General features: G+C 32.3%; 2 protein-coding genes across 2 annotated transcripts in view; both read right to left on the reverse strand.

The window, feature by feature from the left end:
* The window catches only part of LOC139520676 (cell death abnormality protein 1-like), a 57,757-nt gene extending 56,316 nt beyond the window's left edge, over window positions 1-1,441 (reverse strand). The window contains exons 1-2 of the mRNA XM_071313537.1: window positions 1,438-1,441; window positions 1,010-1,144 (exon numbers count right to left, since the gene is read on the reverse strand). Of these exons, the coding sequence (XP_071169638.1) occupies window positions 1,010-1,144; window positions 1,438-1,441 (139 nt within the window). The remainder of the gene's footprint in view (window positions 1-1,009; window positions 1,145-1,437) is intronic.
* The window catches only part of LOC139482734 (receptor-type tyrosine-protein phosphatase epsilon-like), a 109,491-nt gene extending 86,316 nt beyond the window's left edge, over window positions 1-23,175 (reverse strand). Inside the window, exons 1-5 of the mRNA XM_071266832.1 lie at window positions 23,163-23,175; window positions 22,392-22,565; window positions 18,239-18,433; window positions 3,620-3,754; window positions 2,349-2,483 (exon numbers count right to left, since the gene is read on the reverse strand). Coding sequence (XP_071122933.1) covers window positions 2,349-2,483; window positions 3,620-3,754; window positions 18,239-18,433; window positions 22,392-22,565; window positions 23,163-23,175 — 652 coding nt within the window. The remainder of the gene's footprint in view (window positions 1-2,348; window positions 2,484-3,619; window positions 3,755-18,238; window positions 18,434-22,391; window positions 22,566-23,162) is intronic.
* Between the last annotated feature and the right edge of the window lie 737 nt (window positions 23,176-23,912).

Below are 23,912 nucleotides of genomic sequence, written 5' to 3' on the forward strand. Positions count from 1 at the left end.
AAAATAACTTATGTCTATATAATGTGAAGTCCCGTTAGTTTTGTGTACATTGATTTACATGTTCGACGTCACACTCTGGTATCAGATATAATCGTCGCTGTTATTGTGGACTGATGTATGGAATATTAAAGGTGTCATGTTGTCACAACAGTAAACGTCAAATTCACCTTTTCCAAAAGGAAATGTGCATGTAATGGTGTGACGCAATACAGTACCCTTGATATTTAATTTGGAATTGCGATACCTTATTTTTACTTGTGGGCGCCGGTTCTTTGACTATAAAAAAAGGCAGATGCATAAATTTTCTAGTTTTGAAGGTGAACGAAAGGTTAAAGTAATTATTCTTGAAATTATAAATAATTTGTCATAATTTAAAATTTATTCATTATATTTTTTAATTCCCTTATGTTTGATTCCATAGAAATCGAAGCTGCGACACGACACTGACACAGCTTGTCGTGTCAGCTTTCAACACCTATCATAGCATATACATAATGCAAGATCAAACAGAACATTTACCTCCGAATTTTTTTTATCTATACGACTAAAATAACGAGGTCCAATTTGTTAACTGACATGATGTTAACACGATTAATTAAAGAAATCAACTTTATATATTCATGTTATTAATATAGGATAATGGTATTGATTAAAAAAATACACCATTGCCGGTCCTTTTGTTTTCTAATTAATTAAAATTACACATACTTCACAAGTTCCGGATCAAATCCGATACCGATATCATGTGTTTCTTTATCTATATTTTCCCGCTCTTTCAGGTGCACCCATAACGTTGTTTTGGAATTTTCTATATACACAGAGCAAAATCACAAATTAACGTCGGGATTATAAGGGATAGACACACCTAAAATCAATATATGATTGTCATATCTAGTTTCCGGTTATAAAAAGAAGTGTTTATACAGATATCATTCCACTAAGATTTGTATCAATGAATACCTGCATGCGTGGTCGTTTCTATTGGTATGACAAACATAGTTTCATATACCTTGATCACATGATTTACCATGCCATCCTTCCTTACATCCTTCTGGTGAACATATCCCATCATCAGTGTCGCAGGGTGTCTCAAGACAGTGACATTGTCTTGTACAATTATTACCGAAATACCAATCGTCACAACCTACAATGTAACTGATAAACAGACATTAAAGTTTCAAAAATAAATAAAATTCAAGAATATCATCTTATTTTGATATACTTGTAAAAATTGACACATATATATCTATAAATCATGCGTTCATAGTTTTACCTCTAACCGAGTATTCTTTAATGAAAATGCAAACAGAATGGGCGCAATATAACATCATTGAAGTACATAATAATAGTCTGAGGCATGTTTGATCTTCTGTTAGATTAATCACTTGTTAAAGCTGTAACAGTTAAGAGTACATGTACTTTTTTGGTTTTGTGTACCCATATTTAAGAAAAAAAGTTGACATATAATTTAAATTAGATAACAAAAAGCTAAAAGAATTAAATTCAAAGCAACTAACTATTCGTTATTAGTAACATGCATATGACCAAGCTTATGGTTCTTTTGATCTTGAAAAAATCATACAAAGCTGACAAAACCTTTTATGATTATCAAATTTCCTAGTTTGCTTCCGCGACAGCACTTGCTGATTTTATTCTCATGTGTTCTCGTAAACACTATTAACTTTGCTATTGATAATGATACATGTGCACTCTTATCTATTTATTTATTTATTTTTAAATGTGTATCGATTTGTGAAATTTACATTACTATCTCGTTGATGTTATCCATCAAATGGTGCAATATTTTGTAATACTAGATTCCAGTTTATGCAATTTACAAACAAATCCATACTTAACGTACTTGTGTTGCAGTATTCCCCGATTTCATAACCAGGCTTGCAACTAGTTTTGTTATCACACAATCCATTAACATTATCGCACAAAGTTGATATACATCCGTCACAAAATCCTAAACAATTTCTCCCAAAGCTACCGTTAGGACATTCTGAAAAAAATATATGTGTGACTTCGGAAAGAAGCATATAGTTCAGACTATTGAATGTAAAGATAAAGATAATGAAATCATTTTTAATTGTCATTTTATTTTTTTAATGTTATTTTGTAGATAAAAAAATCTAATCAACTCACACGATTATTTATAGAATTTGAAGGTTGATATAAGAATAAACCATACAATAAGCGTAATCAGTATTTAGTACTATCGATTTCTATGTCAATTACATACAATTATCATGCTTTCGTGAAGTTAAAACACATGATCTTATGAACATATCTTCTTTGTAATTATTTATAGAAAAGAGTAATACTAGTGATAAATAAAAACACACTTTTTGTACAATCCAGTCCCTTCCATCCATCATTGCATTCTCCAATGCATTCTCCATTCAAGCGATTGCATGATGGATTAAAGCAGTTTGTTGAACATGCTTGACAGCCCTTGCCGTAAGTACCACTTTGACAGGCTGTAATGTAAACGTTATACACATATGTATATACAACCCGTCGTTATAGAATATGCAATTGTTTCCATATATAAATAATTGAACTACACGTTCGACCTCACTTTAAGCTTCTTTTCAAAGTCTCCACTTTTTTCAATTCAATGTGGTTTGCAAATGATGAATATCAATCACGGAAGAATCAATTAAGAACCTTAACAAATCTAATTCCAGTTGAATACACTTGTTTTCTAAACTCTAAAAGTTTTTTGAAGCCTCTAAAGTATACCATCCCTGTAGTTGCTGCAAATGTGAAAAGGAATTTAACGCACTTTTGGGTCTGTTTTTTATATCGACGCCATTTTAGTGCTTTTCAACGGTTTTACATTTTACAGTTTAACAGAAATTGCCAATTATATTGATGACTGTAACACATCAACTATTTTATTAGGTTATTTTTTGTCATATAGCTTTCAATTGGTTCGGTTTCTATAAGTCTTTGGCTTTCAAATATTAGGCTGACGAAAGTAAACCCAGAAAAGCGCATCGAATGCATGAAATGTATACAACATGTTGTTTCCTTTTTATAGTATAAATACAACTACTAGACATAAGTATGCTTTCCTGTCAGCAAAACAACGATTCATTTCTGAATTAGTTCTTTAGGATAATGCAATGAAGACAATTATTATAAATTTCGAAACGACCAAACGTTCTTTAATTGTTAATAGATAAGTAGATTGGTAATGTTTGACACAATTAACTGTAGTTGATGCTTGATTGAAATGATATTTCAACAAAGCTATATTTCAATAATAGTTGGTGAAGTTGAATTGTTATCATTAATGTAATGGTAAGTATTATTTCACCCATTCATTTCTCTTTTTTACCTTTTTCTTCAACTTTCTGTGCTAGTTCTATAACGTTGATGTGGTTTTGAACCTAAGTCAGGAAGAACTTGTCTTACTTGCGCGTACTGTTCTGACGAAAAATAATCCTATAATGCGTTAAACTTATGTTTTAACGTTACTTAAGCTTGCACTTTTAGTGTTATTTTTTTGTTAAATGATTTGCATTCAAATTGCAGATCGATCGCATTTATCCATCCAAAGCCGAAAAAATGCAATACAAAATATGTTATTTATATCATTTTTTTATACCTTGTTTACACTCAACACCAGTCCATCCGTTTAAACAACCAAATATGCAAAGCCCAGTTTCAAGGTCACATGGTCCGTGGCAGTTTTCCGGGCACCTTTGATCACAGACCGGACCATAATGTGTGGGATGACAACCTGACAGGTAGAGATAAAAAAGTAGAAAAAGTCGTGTTACTATATAAATGTTTGCTCCAAGATTTCAAGCCATTAATACTATCAAATATGTTGTCAATAAAAATCATTTTGATAATATCGTCCATGAAGATAAAAAAAAAAGAAAGACTTGAACTTCCGTACACAGTCGAGTGCAACATTGGAAATTAAGTTTTTAAAAATATTTGTGTTTTGTGTTTTTACAGTTTTTACTGTTAAACTTATTTTTACTATGATTTTTTTTCTCTGTCAGATCAGTTTATGTGTTACGGCGATAGCAACGACTTGTACATGTTCATCAAATCATTTTGGTCAATTTAAACTAGAAGTGTAATTTGGGAATAAGAGATCTGATGTTAGAAAATTTTGAGTGTCACAAGCCCAGTAGTCAACATTTCGGTGGTCATTTTTATGAATTTCCTGATTACAAAACTTTGAATTTTCGAAAAACTAAAGATTTTTCTTATTCCAGGCATAAATTACCTTAGCCGAATTTGGCACAACGTTTTGAAATTTTGGATCCTCAAACTCTTCAACTTTGTACTTGTTTGGCTTTATAAATATTTCGTTATGAGCGTCACTGATGAGTCTTATGTAGAAGAAACGCGCGTCTGACTTACTAAATTATAATTCTGGTACCTTTGATAACTATTGACAGCATCAAATCAGTGATTATCAATCGCACGTTCGGTTTCACATTTCGATTGCAAATACAAAACTATTTAACGTTTAAATTTAACGATAGCATGTGTTGTTCAAATATCCATAGAGTATAACAATTTGAATATTGAAATTATTCGTCAGGTGTATCTTTAAAACAAATCCTACAAAAGAAACATTACAAAGTTGAAGACGATAATTTTGTTGACAAATATTTCTCTGATATGTTTGAAAATATCTTCTATTGTAATCTAATTGTTTTCCGAATAAATGTGAGCACCGAAACTTTTTTCTATCTTTTAAAATTTAATGTTTCCGAAATATACATTTTAAACACAGTTACAGTAGGAAATCACCTGATTATGTGTTTGAAATTTAGGAATTTAGAATCAACACTTATATTAATTTTACTTATGAAAATGTAACAAAAAAATAAATTATCAAAAAAACGAAATTGATTTTTGGTTTTTCAATCAAATTCTAAATTATATCTTTCAATGTTTACAATATATTAATGAATCATAGATAATTAATTATTCGAATGTACTATTGATTCATTTTCGTAAGAACCAATGTTCATGAATATTAAATTTAATCATACAACAAATTCGCAATTCGTTAAACAAAGTAAAACATGAACATATCAGAGTATGATAAATACAATAAATCGAGTGAAGAAAAACTTAACCACATATTCAGGAGCAAATCAAGAACTATCTTTAAAAAAGTTATCAGACACTTATAGATTGAAGCATAATCATAAAATATGTTTTGATGTCTTTTTTCAAGACTCAAAATTTGAAGTCACAAGTCTTACAATTTTGAAAATTGAACATACTACCAATGTATAAAAGAAATGTACAAATGCTTTCCCAAAAACAAGAGCCTGTGACATTTGAATAAATTTAACACAAACTCAAACATAATTACCTTCTCGGTTGCCAAAGGGAGATAATTCATAAAACATGCTTTGCCAAATAAAATAGATATACATTCGCATTAATATTCATATATCGATCCTTAATCATTTCTATAAAATGTTGCCTGGAATTGTAAGTACACTTAATTGTAGTTGGGGTAAACTGAAATAAATGCATGAGAACGCACGATAATCATATCAGTAAATTGTAAACCTGCAAGGAAATCTGCTTTTTGTTTTCTAATGGTTGTTAATGAAGTCGTCACAAAGTGACTTTAATTTTTCTATTTAAAAAGGTTCATAAATTGCTGTTGCTTTGATGTCGTTGTTAGAGTTATCAACGAACTTGTAATCATTTAACTATTTACTGGTACCTTTGATAGCTATTAACAATATTGTTGTTTGACGTCATAGTTTGGCATTCATGTTTGTAGTAACACCCAGACTTTGATAGAACCATGCAAAATTCTTATAAGTGGGTCCACATGACATGTCAACGAAATGAAATAAAATTTTAAACACATGTTATGATAGTCAAGATTTTTTTTTTATTTTAAGCTATTTTTAGATGTTACAGCGCCATCTACTGGAAATGCCTGAATTTCCAAAAAAATCTATAAAAATATCACAATTTTGTTTCTCTGAATATACTGGTTGGCGGTAACAATTTTCGAAACATTCTGTTATGACAGAAAATTTCGAATTTGTTTAGTGGCGGACTTTATAGGCTGCACCAGTACCGATAAACTTGATTTATTATTATTTAATTTAGAACATTAATCCATTTCTTCATTTACACTTCAAACGTAGTTTTTCATGTTGATTTTGGACATCTGTTGCCAGGGTTCAATTCAGCACACTATTAATTCATAATTTCATTACATTTTAGTTTTATTTCAATTTTAATTATGTATTATATTTTGAAGATTTGATTTATAATTTTAATTTACGGTTACCCAAAGACCCTTTGTTCATGGGTTGGTAACCGACAGAAGCCGTGATCTTACTTCGCCAATAAATATATATTATTTTAACATGTGTTATCTCTTATAATTCGATTTAAAGGGCTCGACCATTAAATCGCGTTATCAGAGGAAGACCAGCAATAGTTCATTAGCAGGTCAAATCAGACGCGCATGTCTAAATTTATTACACTACATATAAATTAACTGCTCTTGCATTCTCATCACAAATATTGCAAACGCTATCTTCAAGGATTTATATTGATCTAAGGTCAGACTATTGATTTAATTTATTATACACATGATTACTTGATACCCACCCAGCCTCTCCCTTTTATTTTCGATACTGCTGTTTTTGTTCTTATTTTACAGATTTATGTGTGTTGTCTGTACATATACTTCAACCTTAAAGAAAACCTGTCACGGCTTCTGGATTTGTTTGTGTTTATGTAAACACAATTAACCGAACTACGACCTCCATATGGTGAAGTGATAATGTTTGACAATAATAATGCACTGACCAAAGATGATTTTATGACCGTCTGTTGCCAGAGGTCATGAACGGCGGACTTTATAGACTGCACCAGTACCGATAAACTTGATTTATTATTATTTAATTTAGAACATTAATCCATTTCTTCATTTACACTTCAAACGTAGTTTTTCATGTTGATTTTGGACATCTGTTGCCATGGTGCAATTCAGCACACTATTAATTCATAATTTCATTACATTTTAGTTTTATTTCAATTTTAATTATCTATTATATTTTGAAGATTTGATTTATAATTTTAATTTACGGTTACCCAAAGACCCTTTGTTCATGGGTTGGTAACCGACAGAAGCCGTGATCTTACTTCGCCAATAAATATATATTATTTTAACATGTGTTATCTCTTATAACTGGTATTTAAGTTGATTTTTATAACAAGCATCATTCGTCCTTCAAAACTTGACAAAATGTTAAAGCTTGAGTATAGCAAAATTTTGGGGTTGACCGGTCCAAAAAGGACATTTTGGGCATATTTTGGATACTTGGTAAAAAGATCAACAAATGGACACGAAATCGCTTTAGGTGTAATACCACCAAACCATGGTACGTCACATCCGGTTGTATACGAAAGTAGGTCTAAAAAAATATTCCCTTGCATTTGACAGTTGTAGAAAATTAACCCTGCATTTCAATGCACTTATAAATTTTTCTGAGTCATAAACATGTATGTTAGGTGTCTGAAAGCGTCATTCCTTTTTTATTCGATGGTCTTTTTGGAAAGTTAACGTTACATAGTTACCAACGCAGGTAACCAGTAAATAACAGTGTAAAATTTGGGTTGTTTACTTCCGGTCATGGTTATTTTCTTATATGCAATGAACTGTAGTGTGACATTTTCACTATACAACAATGTAGCACTGGAAAGGATTAAACTTTATTCATGCAAAGAATTTCTTTGGTTGAAATAAAGGTAAATACTGTACAATTTAAAAAAATAATGCCAATTTAACAAAGACTAATAAGGGAAGATCAATGGTGGTGTTACACCTTAAAGAACTATGATTTTTTAAATGTTTTAAATATTTCTATGAAGGTATACATGAGTACTACAAGCTTTTTGATTTTTTAGCTGGGGTCTCTTACAGCTTTATCATGGCAACGGACTAAAAATGGGTTATTTTCATATATTTTTCACAATAATCTATGTATTTAATCATAATAACTTATTTATCTCTTGACACTATCTTAAGATATTTGGCATGAAGGTGTATTACAACTAGAGGCTCTAAAGAGCCTGTGTCGCTCACCTTCGTCTATGTGAATATTAAACAAAGGAAACAGATGACTTCATGACAAAATTGTGTTTTGGTGATGATGATGTGTTTGTACATCTTACTTTACTGAACATTCTTGCTGCTTACAATTATCCCTATCTATAATGAACTTGGTCCAGTAGTTTCAGTGGAAAATGTTAGTAAAAATTTGCAAATTTTATGAAAATTGTTAAAAATTTACTATAAAGGACAATAACTCCTTAAGGGTCAATTGACAATTTCAGTCATGTTGACTTATTTGTAAATCTTATTGTGCTGACCATTATTGCTGTTTACAGTTTATCTCTATCTATAATAATATTCAAGATAATAACCATAAACTGCAAAATTTCCTTAAAATTACCAATTCAGTGGCAGCAACCAAACAACAGGTTGTCTGATTCATCTGAAAACTTCAGGGCAGATAGATCTTGACCTAATCAACAATTTTACCCCATTCAGATTTGCTCTATTTGCTTTGGTTATAAGCCAAAAACTGCATTTTACCCCTATGTTCTATTTTTAGCAGTGGTGGCCATTTTGGTTAGATGGCCGGGTCACCGGACACATTTTTCAAAACTAGATACCTAAAAGATGATTGTGGCCAAGTTTGGATTAATTTGGCCCAGTAGTTTCAGAGGAGAAGATTTGTGTAAAGGATTACCAAGATTTACGAAAAATTGTTAAAAATTGACTAGAAAGGGCAATAACTCCTAAAGGGGTCAACTGACCATTTCGGTCGTCAGACTTATTTGTAAATCTTACTTTGCTGAACATTATTGATGTTTACAGTGTATCTCTATCTATAATAATATTTAAGATAATAACCAAAAACAGCACAATTTCCTTAAAATTACCAATTCAGGGGCAGCAACCCAACAACAGGTAGTCCGATTCATCTGAAATTTTCAGGGCAGATAGATCTTGACCTGATAAACAATTCTATCTCTGTCAGATTTGCTCTAAATGCTTTGGTTTTTGAGTTATTGGCCAAACACTGCAATTAACCCCAATGTTCTATTTTTAGCAATGGCGGCCATCTTGGTTGGTTGACCGGGTCAGCGGACACTTTTTTTAAACTAGATACCCCAATAATGATTGTGGTTAAGTTTGGTTAAATTTGGCCCAGTAGTTTCAGAGGAGAAGATTTTTGTAAAAGCTAACGCCGGACGACGACGGACGACGACGACGACGGACGCATGACGCAAAGTGATGGGAAAAGCTCACTTGGTCCTGTGGGCCAGGTGAGCTAAGAAAACAGTATATCTCAGAAAACGAAAACTGCCAATTGACCTTGACCTTTGACCTCAACGTTAAATATTTGATTTTTCCCCGTTTTCTTACTGGAGCACACATATTTCTCTTCCTTGAAGAAGTTTTTTTTAATACTTTACACATAATGTCAGCACCTAAATATGATGAGTTGTCTACCATGGATAATGACCTTGATATTTGACCTTCAAGTCAAATTAAAGGTCAAGGTCAAAGTCATTCTATATGACAGACTAAAACAAAACATTATGTCTTGCCATGTCAATATGAAAGAAAAGTGTACTGAGACAACTCTCCACCACAGTTAAAATGAAGTGGAAGTATGCAATTTGTAGGCCATATAACGGGCAAGACCTTTGTAGGACAGCTAAGGATTTTCCCCTGGGATAATGTCCCGCTCCCTCATATAATGACCTTGCTATTTAGATTTATCTTTTAAAAAAGTTCAGAACCATATCCGTAACCCATATTTAATATAACTTGCCTTTCTAGTCTATACTGGGGGTCTTTCCCTGCCCCCTACATACAATTGATGGATAAATAGCTTGTAATATGTTCATATTCCTACCTTAGATCATATATATATTTTCAATCAGACCTTTGAGTACACCAATGATGTTTTTGGTGGAGTTTGCGCCTCTTATAAACACTGTTCAGATACCCATCTATAAACTAAATACCTTAATGAATATATCATGACTAGACCAGTTTAGTGTACCATATATTATGTTCCTCATGTCCTAGCCCCCCTATTCATAAAATGTTAAATTTATTTGAAACAGTGCATCTTTCCACTTACACACCATATATTTTTATTGCAATTGCAGTCTTTATTTTACAAGAGTGACTTCTACAGGGGAGACATTAGTTTTGATTAACTAATCAGTTCTAACGAGTTGTAGTTAATTTAAATAACAAATCATAATTTAGCTTAATGCAGAAACTTGAAATACTGTAAATTCAGAACTTAATATTTGTAATAATATTATAATTGCATATTCATGGTGACCGTCAAAAATGTGACAACAATCAAAGCAATTTTAAGATATAAATCAATCGTTTAAAAACAATTGTTAACGGTCTTTCCCCTCTGAAACATGATTGATTTTTTATTAATTGCTTAATTAATTGATTGATAGATTGGTTGGTTGGTTGGTTGGTTGGTTGGTTGGTAGATTAATTGAAAAAGCTAACGCCGGACGACGACGGACGACGACGACGACGGACGCATGACGCAAAGTGATGGGAAAAACTCACTTGGTCCTTTGGGCCAGGTGAGCTAATAAAACAGTATATCTCAGAAAACGAAAACTGCCAATTGACCTTGAACCTTAACGTTAAATATTTGATTTTTTTCCCCGTTTTTTTACTGGAGCACACATTTTTCTCTTCCTTGAAGAAGTTTTTTTTTAATACTTTACACATAATGTCAGCACCTAAATATGATGAGTTGTCTACCATTGATAATGACCTTGATATTTGACCTTCAAGTCAAATTAAAGGTCAAGGTCAAAGTCATTCTATATGACAGACTAAAACAAAACATTATGTCTTGCCATGTCAATATGAAAGAAAAGTGTACTGAGACAACTCTCCACCACAGTTAAAATGAAGTGGAAGTATGCAATTTGTAGGCCATATAACGGGAAAGACCTTTGCAGTACAGCTAAGGATTTTCCCCTGGGATAATGTCCCGCTCAGTGCATCGTTCCACTTACACACTATATATTTTTATTGCAATTGCAGTCTTTATTTTACAAGAGTGACTTCTACAGGGGAGACATTAGTTTTGATTAACTAATCAGTTCTAACGAGTTGTAGTTAATTTAAATAACAAATCATAATTTAGCTTAATGCAGAAACTTGAAATACTGTAAATTCAGAACTTAATGTTTGTAATAATATTATAATTGCATATTCATGGTGACCGTCAAAAATGTGACATTAATCAAAGCAATTTTAAAATATAAATCAATTGTTTAAAAACAATTGTTAACGGTCTTTCCCCTCTGAAACATGATTGATTTTTTATTAATTGCTAAATTAATTGATTGATAGATTGGTTGGTTGGTTGGTTGGTTGGTTGGTTGGTTGATTAATTGATTGATTGATTGATTGATAAATAGATACATTTAAAGCCTCACGAAACACGTTGAAAACGGCATTGAGAGCGTAATTCCCGTGTTTAAACACTTGAGACCTAGCCTCTAGAAACACGTGAAAACGGCATTGAGAACCTCGTGCCCGTGTTTAAACACTTGAGACCTAGCCTCCGTGAACACTTGAAAACGGCATTGACAGCCTAGTGCCCATGTTTAAACACTTGAGACCTAGCCTCTGTGAAAACGTGAAAACGGCATTAAAAGCCTAGTGCCCGTGTTTAAACACTTGAGACCTAGCCTCTTGGAACACATGAAAACGGCATTGAAAGCCTAGTGCCCCTGTTTAAACACGTGAGACCTAGCCTCTAGGAACACGTGAAAACGGCATTGAGAGCCTAGTGCCCGTGTTTAAACACTTGAGACCTAGCCTCTGTAAACACGTGAAAACGGCATTGAGAGCCTAGTGCCCGTGTTTAAACTCGTAAGACCTAGCCTCTTGGAACACGTGAAAACGGCATTGAGAGCCTAGTGCCCGTGTTTAAACCCTTGAGACCAAGCCTCTGTGAACACGTGAAAACGGCATTGAGAGCCTAGTGCCCGTGTTTAAACACTTGAGACCTAGCCTCTTGGAACACGTGAAAACGGCATTGAGAGCCTAGTGCCCGTGTTTAAACACGTGAGACCTAGCCTCTAGCTATAGGAACACGTGAAAACGGCATTGAGAGCCTAGTGCCCGTGTTTAAACACTTGAGACCTAGCCTCTGTGAACACGTGAAAACGGCATTGAGAGCCTAGTGCCCGTGTTTAAACACTTGAGACCTAGCCTCTAGGAACACGTGAAAACGGGTCCGTGCAACATTTTAGTTGTATTGAAATTATGATATATGTAGGAACATGCAAGGATATATACACGCCTATAAAAAAAGTCCTTGCATCTTCCTTTATAAATGTTTTTTTTTATAGGGTTTCCAAGGATATGTGTCTTATTTACTTATTAATCTTATTGTGTGTGCATTGTATTCAATTTTGTATTTAAAGTAAATCGAACCTGACCTGCATGGTTTGAATTGTACGTGCACATTTTAATTTTTTTCGAAAAGGGGAAAACCCCTTTTTCATTTTAGGTAGTACCGGATGCAGCAATTGTGACGTCAACAAGCTGATATAGTCAAACAGATTTATTATAATCCTTTGCAGAGAGAGACGTCGTCCTGAGCACACCTATGTATAAAGAATGTGCAAACGGATTTAATTTTCTTTCATTTACAGTTCATTGATGTCGGATCGTGCATGCTTTTTTTGTACACGTATCTACGGGAACACAGATTTGTTTTTTAATGCATGTTTAGAAGTTTGATTCTAGGATTTTACTACTTTTTATGAACTTTGGATTGATTTCTACATCATTGATTTTAATTTCTCAATCCAGATTGGAACGTTAAGCGGATTGCACGTGATTTGTACTGCTAACGGAAAATATATTTTCTCGATTTATTTTACAGGTAAACTATTGTCCAATCGGTGACCGCTGACCACTGGTTGACTCATTCATTGCATGCACACAAAAATGCTATAAATGCTGGTGTTATAGTACTTTAACAAAACGTTTATTGATCAATTTTCAGAAATACATGTACATGATTTGGAGCAGATATTTTATTGTGCAGGAATAGATTTTTATTTCAGAAAGAAATTTATTTATAAAAAAGATGGATTAGCATTTTTATAATAAAATAGAAATGGGATTCCTAAAAAAAAGGGGAGGGTGTTAAATAGGTAGTTGTGGGCATTGGATTATTTACAAATATAAATTGCATGTACGCATCATGAGAGCTGTAAAGTTTGAAGGTATAATTAGTAAATTTGTTGATATTTCCATTTCAGTGGCATGAAAACACCCCAAATACTACGCATATTTTTTCGACAAAATTTCACGACATAAATAATGTCGCGACTAACTTTTTGCACACATTTTTTTCAAAATTACCCCTAACTTTTTTCAAAGAAAAAGCAGTTTGAAGTGAATGTCAAAATTTAGATCATGACCTTGACCTTTGACCTTTACCTCATTTTTTAAGTTGGGACCCCAGGACACCAAATACAGCGGTTCTAGGTTTATACGCTTAAAAGTTCATGAGTTCATATGCATATCACTTATATCAAATGCAAAAGGGGAAATAACTCTCATATAGAGTCTCCGGATAGCTTCGGTCAATTTAAGATCCTAATCCTGAAGACGTAATGAGCAAATTGGAAAAACAAATTTGTCGTAATCTTTTACGGTTACGGAGGAGTAGTGGCCACAAGAAAAACAGTGATTGGGGAGGTAACTCTTACAACGTAAATTATTTGGTTACGCAGTTGTCAGTTTTTAAAGCGCATACACTTTACGATATCATATTCCAAATATCTAAGCGACATCTTGTGAAACAACAATACTACGCAAGAAAGAAATTAGGCGGAAGAAAAAAAAATAATAATCAGAACAAAATCAATTGGTCTTTCCACGGAAAGGTCCACGGTGGAAAGACCCAATTAAGTAACAGAATATTGTACAAAAATGAAAATGCAACTTTTTAACAACAGCCTGGGCCATATAGAGTTAACTACATGGTGTCGGGTTTCCCAGTTTGTTGCAGATCGTTTAGCGACCTATGGGTGTACATTTTTGGCTGGTTATCTTCTGAGATGAAATGTTATATCCTTGACATATACCCAATATTTATTCTTGTTGTCCCCTCAGCATCACATTGCGGCTGGTGATATATAAAAGCTGTCCGTTCGTCTGTCCGCGCATCGATTCGTATTGTAAAGTATCTAGTATAATCAATCGTTATCTAACTTTGACAAAATTAATGCCATTGCTTTCTAAAGATAAACGATCATGGCTGAATATGAGCCCAGTTCAAACATTTAGAAGTTGGGGGGACATTGAAAGTCTGTTGTTTTATTCATATTGCAATTATTTTTGAATTTTTAGAAGGTCTTTATAGTCAGTTTGTAAGATTTACCAAATATAAATTAAGAAAACCATGAAGAGTTGATAAATAAAGGTTGCGTTTTGAAAGGCACAAGAAAGTTGTAAAATTTCAAGAAAAAATGTAAAAGAATTTATTACAATACCACATCTTCTGGCTTTTATATATTATGCTTTTTATACGACTGCAAACATTTTTTTGGGATTGTATAACGGTATGGTGTCGTCGTCTGCGTCGTCGTCCGAAAACTCAATAACTTTACTTTAAGTGAATGGATTTCTTTTTTTTTAAAGGTCCAATACCACAACAGGAAGGTTGGGATCGATTTTGGGGATGATGGTCCCAACTATTTACGAAGTAGGGGCCAAAAACAAGCTTTTTTCTAGTTTCAGGATACTTACTTGTGTATTATATAGTATTCCTATTGCTCTGCAATTGTACCACAATGTTTAATATTACAAGTAGAAGGTTGAGATTTATTTAAGGGGTAATGGGTCCAACAGTTTAGGAATAAAGGGCCAAAAAGGGACCAAAAACAAGCATTTTTCTGGTTTCCAGACAATAACTTGTGTGTTAGTGTATGGATCTCTTGACATTGTACCACAAGGTTCCGTATAACATAGGGAAGGCTGGGATTGAGTTTGGGGTTAATACACATACATGGAGGAATAAGGGGCCAAAAAGGGCCAAAAACAAGCATTTACCTAGTTTCTAGACAATAACTTGTGTTAAAGTATATGGATCCCTCTGGAAAGTACTTCAAGTTTCCATTATACAAAGGAGAGGCTGGGATTGTGTTTGTGGTTTCAAATAAGGTAAAAGCGGGGGATTGTTTTCCCAATTCATTAAAGGGATTCATCTTTTTTTCCAATTTCTAATTCAATTGCCCAGTATTGCGTAACAAAATTGTAAGATCTTTGACCATATTTATTTTGTGTCAGAAACCTATCGAATGTCAAAAACTTGATTTCAGTCCAAATTCAGATAGTATCAAGCTTAAGTATTGATTGTGTCCAAATTTTGCCCAACTGTTCAATGTTTGACATCTGCGGTCGTATCAGACTGCGCTCAGCGAAGCATTTTATTTAAGCAAGGTGGAAAAAAACTGAAAAAGACCTCGTTATGAAGGCTGCGATTGTTTGTGTCAGTGTAAAAGTGTAATTTTAACATAAAAAATATATAAAGTATTTTCTAAAGTTTGCTTCAGACATTATCTCTAAACCATAAAAAAGCTTAACATTAACAAGCTCTGTTCAAATTTCATAAAATCTTAGTTTTGACCAAGTTATTGGTGTCTAAAAAAAAAAGTAAATGTTGACGCCGCTGCTACCAACGAAAGAATATAGGATCGCTATGTGTCACTTTTGCAACATAAATAGTCTAATAGTTTAATATATAGGTATATAGAAACTATAGGGGCAAAAATCAAAGGACTACAAAAAAGTCTGCATGGCTCAAATCGTCAGACGACTTATAGCCTTATAATGAAGATTGTTAACCTTTTTTTTTTTTAATTTTTGCTAGTACATGTATCTTGAAAACTTCAATCTAAAGATGTCAACTTTAAAAAGGAAGAAAAATGTTTTGAAATTATTTCATAAAAAGAAAAATTTAAATACCTGAGATGGTTTTATAATAATGAGTAAACTCTAGTAAAAATATGACATTACACATTAGTTAAGAAGTCTGTTTTTATAATTGGATGTCTTTGTATTATCCGATTTGTTATATAAAAATCAATGTTAATTTGACTGTATTTTTTGTTAGGTATTTACACCTTCTTAAATTATTGCTCTTTTCTTTATAAAATATTCTTTGAAACTATGTATAGATATACAGATTGTTATTCTATAAATGTTTGTTATAAAATTAACAACTGCAAATTTTTACATTTTTCAACAGAATCGTACAAGAAATCCCGATGGTTTTAGTTTAAACATTCTCTTATTACACCTTGGTAGGCTTTGTTTTATATTTATCTTTATAAAAAGAAAGGAAATATTGAAACGCTTAAGATGTAATAAGAGAAGAACATTAAATTTGAAGAAAAATCCATTTATTTTATTCAGATTTTTGAAAATGCATTTTTTTTTCAGAATTACCTCCTTTTGTACCATAGATAATCAATATCTATGGCATTATTATTTTGAATGTATTGCCTTCATTGTTAGTTTAACTTACATTGTTAGGTATTATAATGGTTTAGATAAAAGAAAGAAAATACATTCACAAAATTGTCTACAGTAGAATGATATATGATTGTATTGATTTCAGAGAAAGGCAAATTTGAATATTATTCAAGGAGAATTTTAGAAAGTACTTAAACAAGGGCCCTCCCATCGTATATGTTTAAATACGTTATTAACTATGTCTCTTAATATAACCAAATAGATATATACTTTTATGTTTAATGTACCAAGAATTGGTAAGTTTGAAAACAGTTATTTTTTTTTAAATCATTTTTACTGGATTATCATCCTTTGTACCATATAAATTCAATATATATGTTACCATTAATTGTTATTTAGCAATGTTCATTGTTACTTTGATTTAATTTGTTAATCATTATACTGCTTTTGAAAAAAAAACCACTTACATTTCCAAAATTATCCACATTATACTAGTTTAATTTCATTGATTTATAAGATAGAAAACGTAAATTTAGGCATTTTTCGAGAAGAATTCTACAATGTACTTGCAAGAGACCCCAGCAAATTCTTAGCCAAAAGGCATAATTAAGTATTCCAATTAATAAAACAAAGTGAGTTATCTTAATATTTTTAATGGACCCAAGGCTGGATAGCTTTTAAAATATGTCCTTTTTATGATTTTCTAAAAATATGTTTTACTGGATTACCTCCCTTGTATTAATCCAGAAACTGTTTCTTGAAAAATGTATGTACGGATGAGTATCTAAAGCTTTAACACTTGATTATTCAATAAATCATCATTCTCTATCTTTTTTACCGCATTTTTAAGATTCAGGGTGTTGAAATTGGTCAATTTCATTGAAAAATACTGTCTTAAACATGGGAAACTGGTTCCAGGTACATTTCAGCATCTCCAAGCCGAAAGACATGAGAACAATATGAAATATTTTTAATATGAACTTCTTTAATTATTTTGTTTAAGCACACAAAGTTTCAATCGTATCTGATGACCCCACTTGTGAACTGTTTTGCATGGTTTTATGGGAGACTGGGTGTTAATTTATAATAATAATACAAATTTAGAAGAGTTGCATTACAATCGATGTCAATTTATTCAAATTGACACAAAAATACATGTGGTGGTTATTTTGTCGTTTTAAAATTTATTCACAACCTTTGTTTGAACTTGATTTTAATACGTGAAACAAATGCTTGTTTTTTCAACTTTTTGCAAATGTCTAGACTTTGTGTAATAATTATCCTAGAGATGCAAAGTATATGTTATGCATTTTATTTTAATGTAATAACATATATAACATGTATAGATAAACTCAAAGATACCAGGATTAAAATTTTATATTTACACCAGACGCGCGTTTCGTGTACATAAGACTCATCAGTGACGCTCGAATAAAAAAAAAGTTTAAAAGGCCAAATTAAGTACGAAGTTGAACAGCTTTGAGGACCAAAAATTCCTAAAAGTTTTACCAAATACAGCTAAGATAATCTATTCCTGAGGTAGAAAAGTCTTAGTGTTTCAAAAATTCAAAGTTTTGTTAACAGTTAATTTATAATTATGGACATCAGCTTCAAAATTGTTATCGGAAAAATACTCACCAATAATCCCAATTTCGCATACCTCAAGGTCAAATGAAGAACCTTGAATTTTAGGTAAATAAGTCAAATATCTGAAAACTTCGTAAAAATGGATTTCTGTAGGCAAATCTTTTTCGTTATATAACACAATTCCATTTGCGCAGGTGCTTGTATTTGAAGCATACACACTATGCATACCATTCTTTGTAGTAAATTCTAAATAGATAAAATCGAACTTATAAATGGAATTTTGTCTTAAAATGTCCTGTACCTAGTCAGGAATATGGCAGTTGTTCGTTTCTATGTATGTTGCTTTGTCGTTTTTATTTCTGTTGCACTTCAGTGTGTCTGTTATTTGTTGCCTTTCCTCTTATATTTAATGTGTTTCCCTCGGTAGGAGTTTATAACCCGAATTTGTTTTGTCTAAATCAAGGGATGACGTTTGAAGAGAAGTATACTACTGTTTATTAATGTATGAATTTTAATTCTAATTGAATAATACAAATGCAGCTGAACTGTTTATCATTGAGTACAATGGTTACACTGAAAATGATACGAAAATAGTAAACGTAGCAATCTTGTACCTGAAATGAAATGACTTTAACTGAAGGTTCTGTTTTATGATGCTACATAATGGAATGGTACGGAAAGCCGAACATGGAAAATGAAAACATCGGGAAAATTGGATGACGCTATTTTTTGTAACCGATTTAATTGTGCTGGACTATGAAACTGACATTATTATAGCCTTAAGGTAACGTTTAATCCAGTCAATTGTGATATATGCAACTAATAATACCAACCGTTGTTTAAATGTTCCGTTAAAAGACTTTCAAATATAATAGACACTGGAGAAATATAGGTTTGAAATACTTTTTGCCAAGCCTTAATGTACTGAAATGAATACTTAGCGCTTGAAATCTGCACAAAGCTTCGTAAAATTATGCCAAAAGTTAAGTGTCTATTTTTATTTCTATAGATAGGAAATCTAGGTCCTACATGTTCCTAGCATATACATAGAACATACTGAATGTGGATAAATTATTTGATTTGTAGTGATGAAACCAGCTTAACCGTGGACATGGGTTTAATAAAACGACATTGAGAGGTCCAATAGGCCTCGATTTCTCACTTGGTAAACATATGTGATTTTGATATGTGTTTTACCTTAATTACTATCAGATCTGTTTCAATATTTATAAATCTTATATTGAGTGTCATATTTATTAAATTCTGTTTTGTATATCTTGTTTCGATGACCATGTTTGCCTCAAATAGTTGCTCTCCATCTATCATAGTTTCTGTAAAAAGTAATAAATTGGGTAAAGGTTAGGACTGCACCCATCTGTAGATATAGGAAGATGTGGTGTGAGTGCCAATGAGACAACTCTCCATTTAAATAACAATTTATAAAAGTAAACCATTATAGGTCAATGTACGGCCTTCAACAAGGAGCCTTGGCTCACACCGAACAAAAATCTATAAAGGGCCCCAAAATTACTAGTGTAAAACAATTCAAACGGAAAACCTACGGTTTAATCTATATACATGTAAAAAACCAGAAACGAGAAACACGTATAAATTACATAAACAAACGACAACTACTGTTCACTAAGTGGAGTCAGTTGACAATTTCGGCTATAAAAAAATTGATTATGAATGCCAATGACCAGAAACTAAATGACGTAGACTAATAGTTTATGTCGTTGTGCCAACACTTTGATAAAATCATTTGTCTCAATCAAGTATAGGTTTTAAAAAACGCAAAAACAGATAAAAAAGGGTCTATGGCCTACTAGTATTGATATATCCCAATTTACTGAATTTTGTTTGTTATTATGACAATCTTCGATCCATAAATTAAGTAAGTAAACAACAGCTTTTAATGACAATAACTTCTAAATGGGTTCATTTATTTCCCGTTATGTTGAACTACTTGTAGATCTTTTTTGTTAATTTTTTTAAAATGAAAGCAGTTTCTTTTTACTTATTATAGTATCTACAAAAACAGATTGTTTTCAAGGGCAAAAAACCTAATAAGGGGTCAATTAACAAATTGATTCCTTTGAATTATTTGTAGATTAGACTTTGCTGAACATTTCGATTATAAAAGGTTCCCTATATCTTCTGTAGTTATCCCCCAAAAATGCAAAAATAGTAAAACCATCTTTAAAAGGCAGTGCCTGTGTATTTCATGTATATTTAAATACTTTAAACGATAAAATATTATATCTCTACCTGTGTAACGTTTACATTCTGACGTCAAACGTGCGAATCTACGTTAGAGTCAGTGTTAATCGAACAAATTGGTTCCAGTAAAATCTTAATTGGTGGATTTAACATACATAAAGAAACTACAAAAATAAGGAAGCAATGAATGAGGTTGGTAAATTTGATATATGCCTTTTTGTGCTTCCTTGTTAAATATTTGTTAGATTGTATTGTATTTGTGATACGTGTGGTTCTTGTACATCCCGTCATTACTGTTTATGATATTCTTGTATTCCTGTCTTTCATTTATGTTAATGTGCTTAGTTTATATGCATATATTTGGTTTAACGGCGAGTCACACAGCGTGGCTTATACATCTTGTTATTGTGCTGTTGTAAAACATGTTTTTGCATGTCTTTCATTTTTGCTATGTGCTTTGCCTATATGCCTTTTTATGTTTCTTTGTTACACATATGACGTGGCTCTGTACTTATACACCCCGTCATTGTATTATTGAACTATGGTAATTTTGTGTATTCTTGTCTTTAATTTTTACGAATATGCTTAGTCTATATGCCATTTTGTGCGTCTTTGTTACATTTTTGTTTGGTTTTTATTATGATAAAGATTATAACACTAGGTTGACTGTTGTATTTTTGACACTTTTACTTATTATGGCTGTTTGTTTTGTTCACGCTTCGTTGTCAATATAATAGAATTTGATGGGAATGTCACACAAATCAGAGGTTTAGCTAGCTATAAAACTAGGTTCAATCTACAATTTTCTACATAAGAAAATACCTGTACCAAGTCAGGAATATGACAGTTGTTATCCATTCGTTTGGTGTGTTTGAGCTTATGATTTTGCTATTCGATTAGAGACTTTCCGTTTTGAATTTTCCTTGGAGTACAGTATTTTTTTGTGATTTCACCTTTTTCTATAATGAAGTAATTGACTGCCATGTTGACATATTTGCAGATATTTGTGGTCGGGTTTATTTGCAGAATTTCTCTGACAAACAAGTAACAGTTCTTAAGTTACTTAAGGTGAAAGTTATAGGAATAATACAAAAGTTGGCATTTTTTTTAACTAGGTCAATTGTGTTTGTAAGTCAATGACATAAAGTAAGACGTCCGGTCTAAATAGGGATGTTTATTTATGTTTCTTGTGTAGAGAGTGTTCCACGTTTTTTGCACGTTAAGATCCCTTGCAAAACTCTTTGTAAGGTTCTGGTGCAATTTGGTAAATTTCTGTCCCTATCCAAAATACCCTCATTTTCCATTAACAGTTCTAATTCCACGACCCTCATCACGGATGGCCTCTATATAGAGTTATAAAACCAGGTTCAATCCGCCATTTTCTACATTTCAAAATGTCTGTACCAAGTTAAGAATATGACTGTTCTTTACCATTCGTTTGATGTGTTTAACCATTTGATTTTGACCTTTGATTAGGGACTTTCCGTTTTGAATTTTCCTCCGAGTTCAGTATTTCTGTGATTTTACTTTTTTCTCTATTACAGAAATTGTCTATTGTCTTATTTGTTAGTTTGTTTTCGTTCCAACATATAAGACATATTTGTAACTGGACGTTAAGCAACCAACAATTAATCAAACTAATTTACACAACAACGACTGTTTGTTGATTGATCAAATATTTTTAAACAACTTTTTATAGACTCATTAGGGACATCTCGAGTGAATTTCAATAACAAGAGGGCAAAGTTAGCTAATATAAGTGCCTAGATCATAATATGTCCTTTTAAATGTTTCACAGTGATCTTGACAAGGTATCACTGAAATGGACACGAATAACATAACAAGAATACAATATAATTAATTATAACTATGCTATTCAATTTCTTTTATATAATAATGAAAAAAAATGTAGGTGACAAAACGGTAATATTATGATAAAAATCTCTATACTTTGTTAAAAAAGATGAAAAGAAAACAAACATACCACCCAATGTTATATAAATTCCTGTCACTATGCTTTCTTTTTTTAGGTCAACCTGCAGTTTTACATTATGTCCCTGTGTTCTTGAACATGATATCTTATATCCATCAGTTGCTTTATTCGCAAGTTCACTGCCATTTGGATATTGCGAGACTAAACTATCAGATGCCATATTATCTGTAATAGCATATGTATATAGTGTGAATCTTTGTATGTATATTCAAGGTGATCGAAGCAGATGTCAAATGTAAATGTTGGCTTCTAATGTATGCATGCTTGTTGTCATTTACAAGTGGTTCTTGTATTTGCTTTTTAAGAAATGTATTACTGATTTGTTCTACCGTTACGCGTTCATCTATTAAAATCGAGTTATTCTACATTTGCTAGAGGTATAGGGGGAGGGTAGAAATCTTACAAGACAGGTTTAATCCCATTGCATTTTTTGCGCCTGTCCCAAGTCAGGAGCCTCTGGTCTTTGTAAGTCTTGTATGTCTTTAAATTTTAGTTCATTTATTTGTTTTGGAGTTTAGTGTGACGTTCATTTTCACTGAACTAGTACACAATTTTATTTAGGGGCCAGCTGAGGCCCAACTCCTGATGGTGGATCTTCTCGCTGCGTTGAAGACAAATTGGTGGCCTTCGGCTATTGTCTGCTCTTTTGGTCAGTGTTGTCCCTTTGACATATACCCTATTTCCATCCTTTTATTGACGTATTTTAAACACGCGTATTTAAAAGATGTACCTACTGGGTTGTTTACCTCTTCCTAACCTTACCTTCCACTAGCATTGACTCAGTAGTACATATTGTAATTTTAAGTAGAAGTATATAATTTCTTTCAATTGCAAAACACAATATTGACTATCATATATTCTTTATGGTAATTTTCAATTTAAGTAAAAAGTGAAGCTTAAATATGCACTTGTATTGAGTCTAACGACTATGTTCTGAACCATATGAGTATTTAGACCATACGTGTACACTCATATAGTCTAACCATACGCGAATGGTCGGACCATATTAGTATATATTCGTTTTGTTTTTGACGGGTCGGACCATTTGAGTGTTTGGACCATGCATATATGCATCATTAAAAACGTTTCGATAATACAAGGACTTGAAATCTTTGGATAATACAATAAAAGTACTTCCAGTGCTGGTCCGGGTATTTCTTTTAATGAAGACGGAACCATGTGAACAGATAAAAGTTTTAGTTACACAAATAATTAGATGAAGTAGATGGATGATTTAAAAAAAAATGTCAATTACTAGCTTTTCTACTCTTGATCAAGGCAAAGCCTACTGTTCATTATTTTATATTAGACAGCCTTGTAATCAATAGTTGTGAAGGACAGCCGTCAACAAAAATCAAAAGTGTATCATAATTGTGGTAAAAGCTGTTTTGTAATTGATCCTTAAAATGCCCAGATACTTACACTTGTTACAATAGTGTCCTGTCCGTCTATGTTTACAACCATCCGTACACACTGACGTCTCTCTATTGCAATTATTACCCAAACAGTTTT

This window comes from Mytilus edulis, chromosome 1 (assembly GCF_963676685.1).
Source record: "Mytilus edulis chromosome 1, xbMytEdul2.2, whole genome shotgun sequence".
NCBI lineage: Eukaryota > Metazoa > Mollusca > Bivalvia > Mytilida > Mytilidae > Mytilus > Mytilus edulis.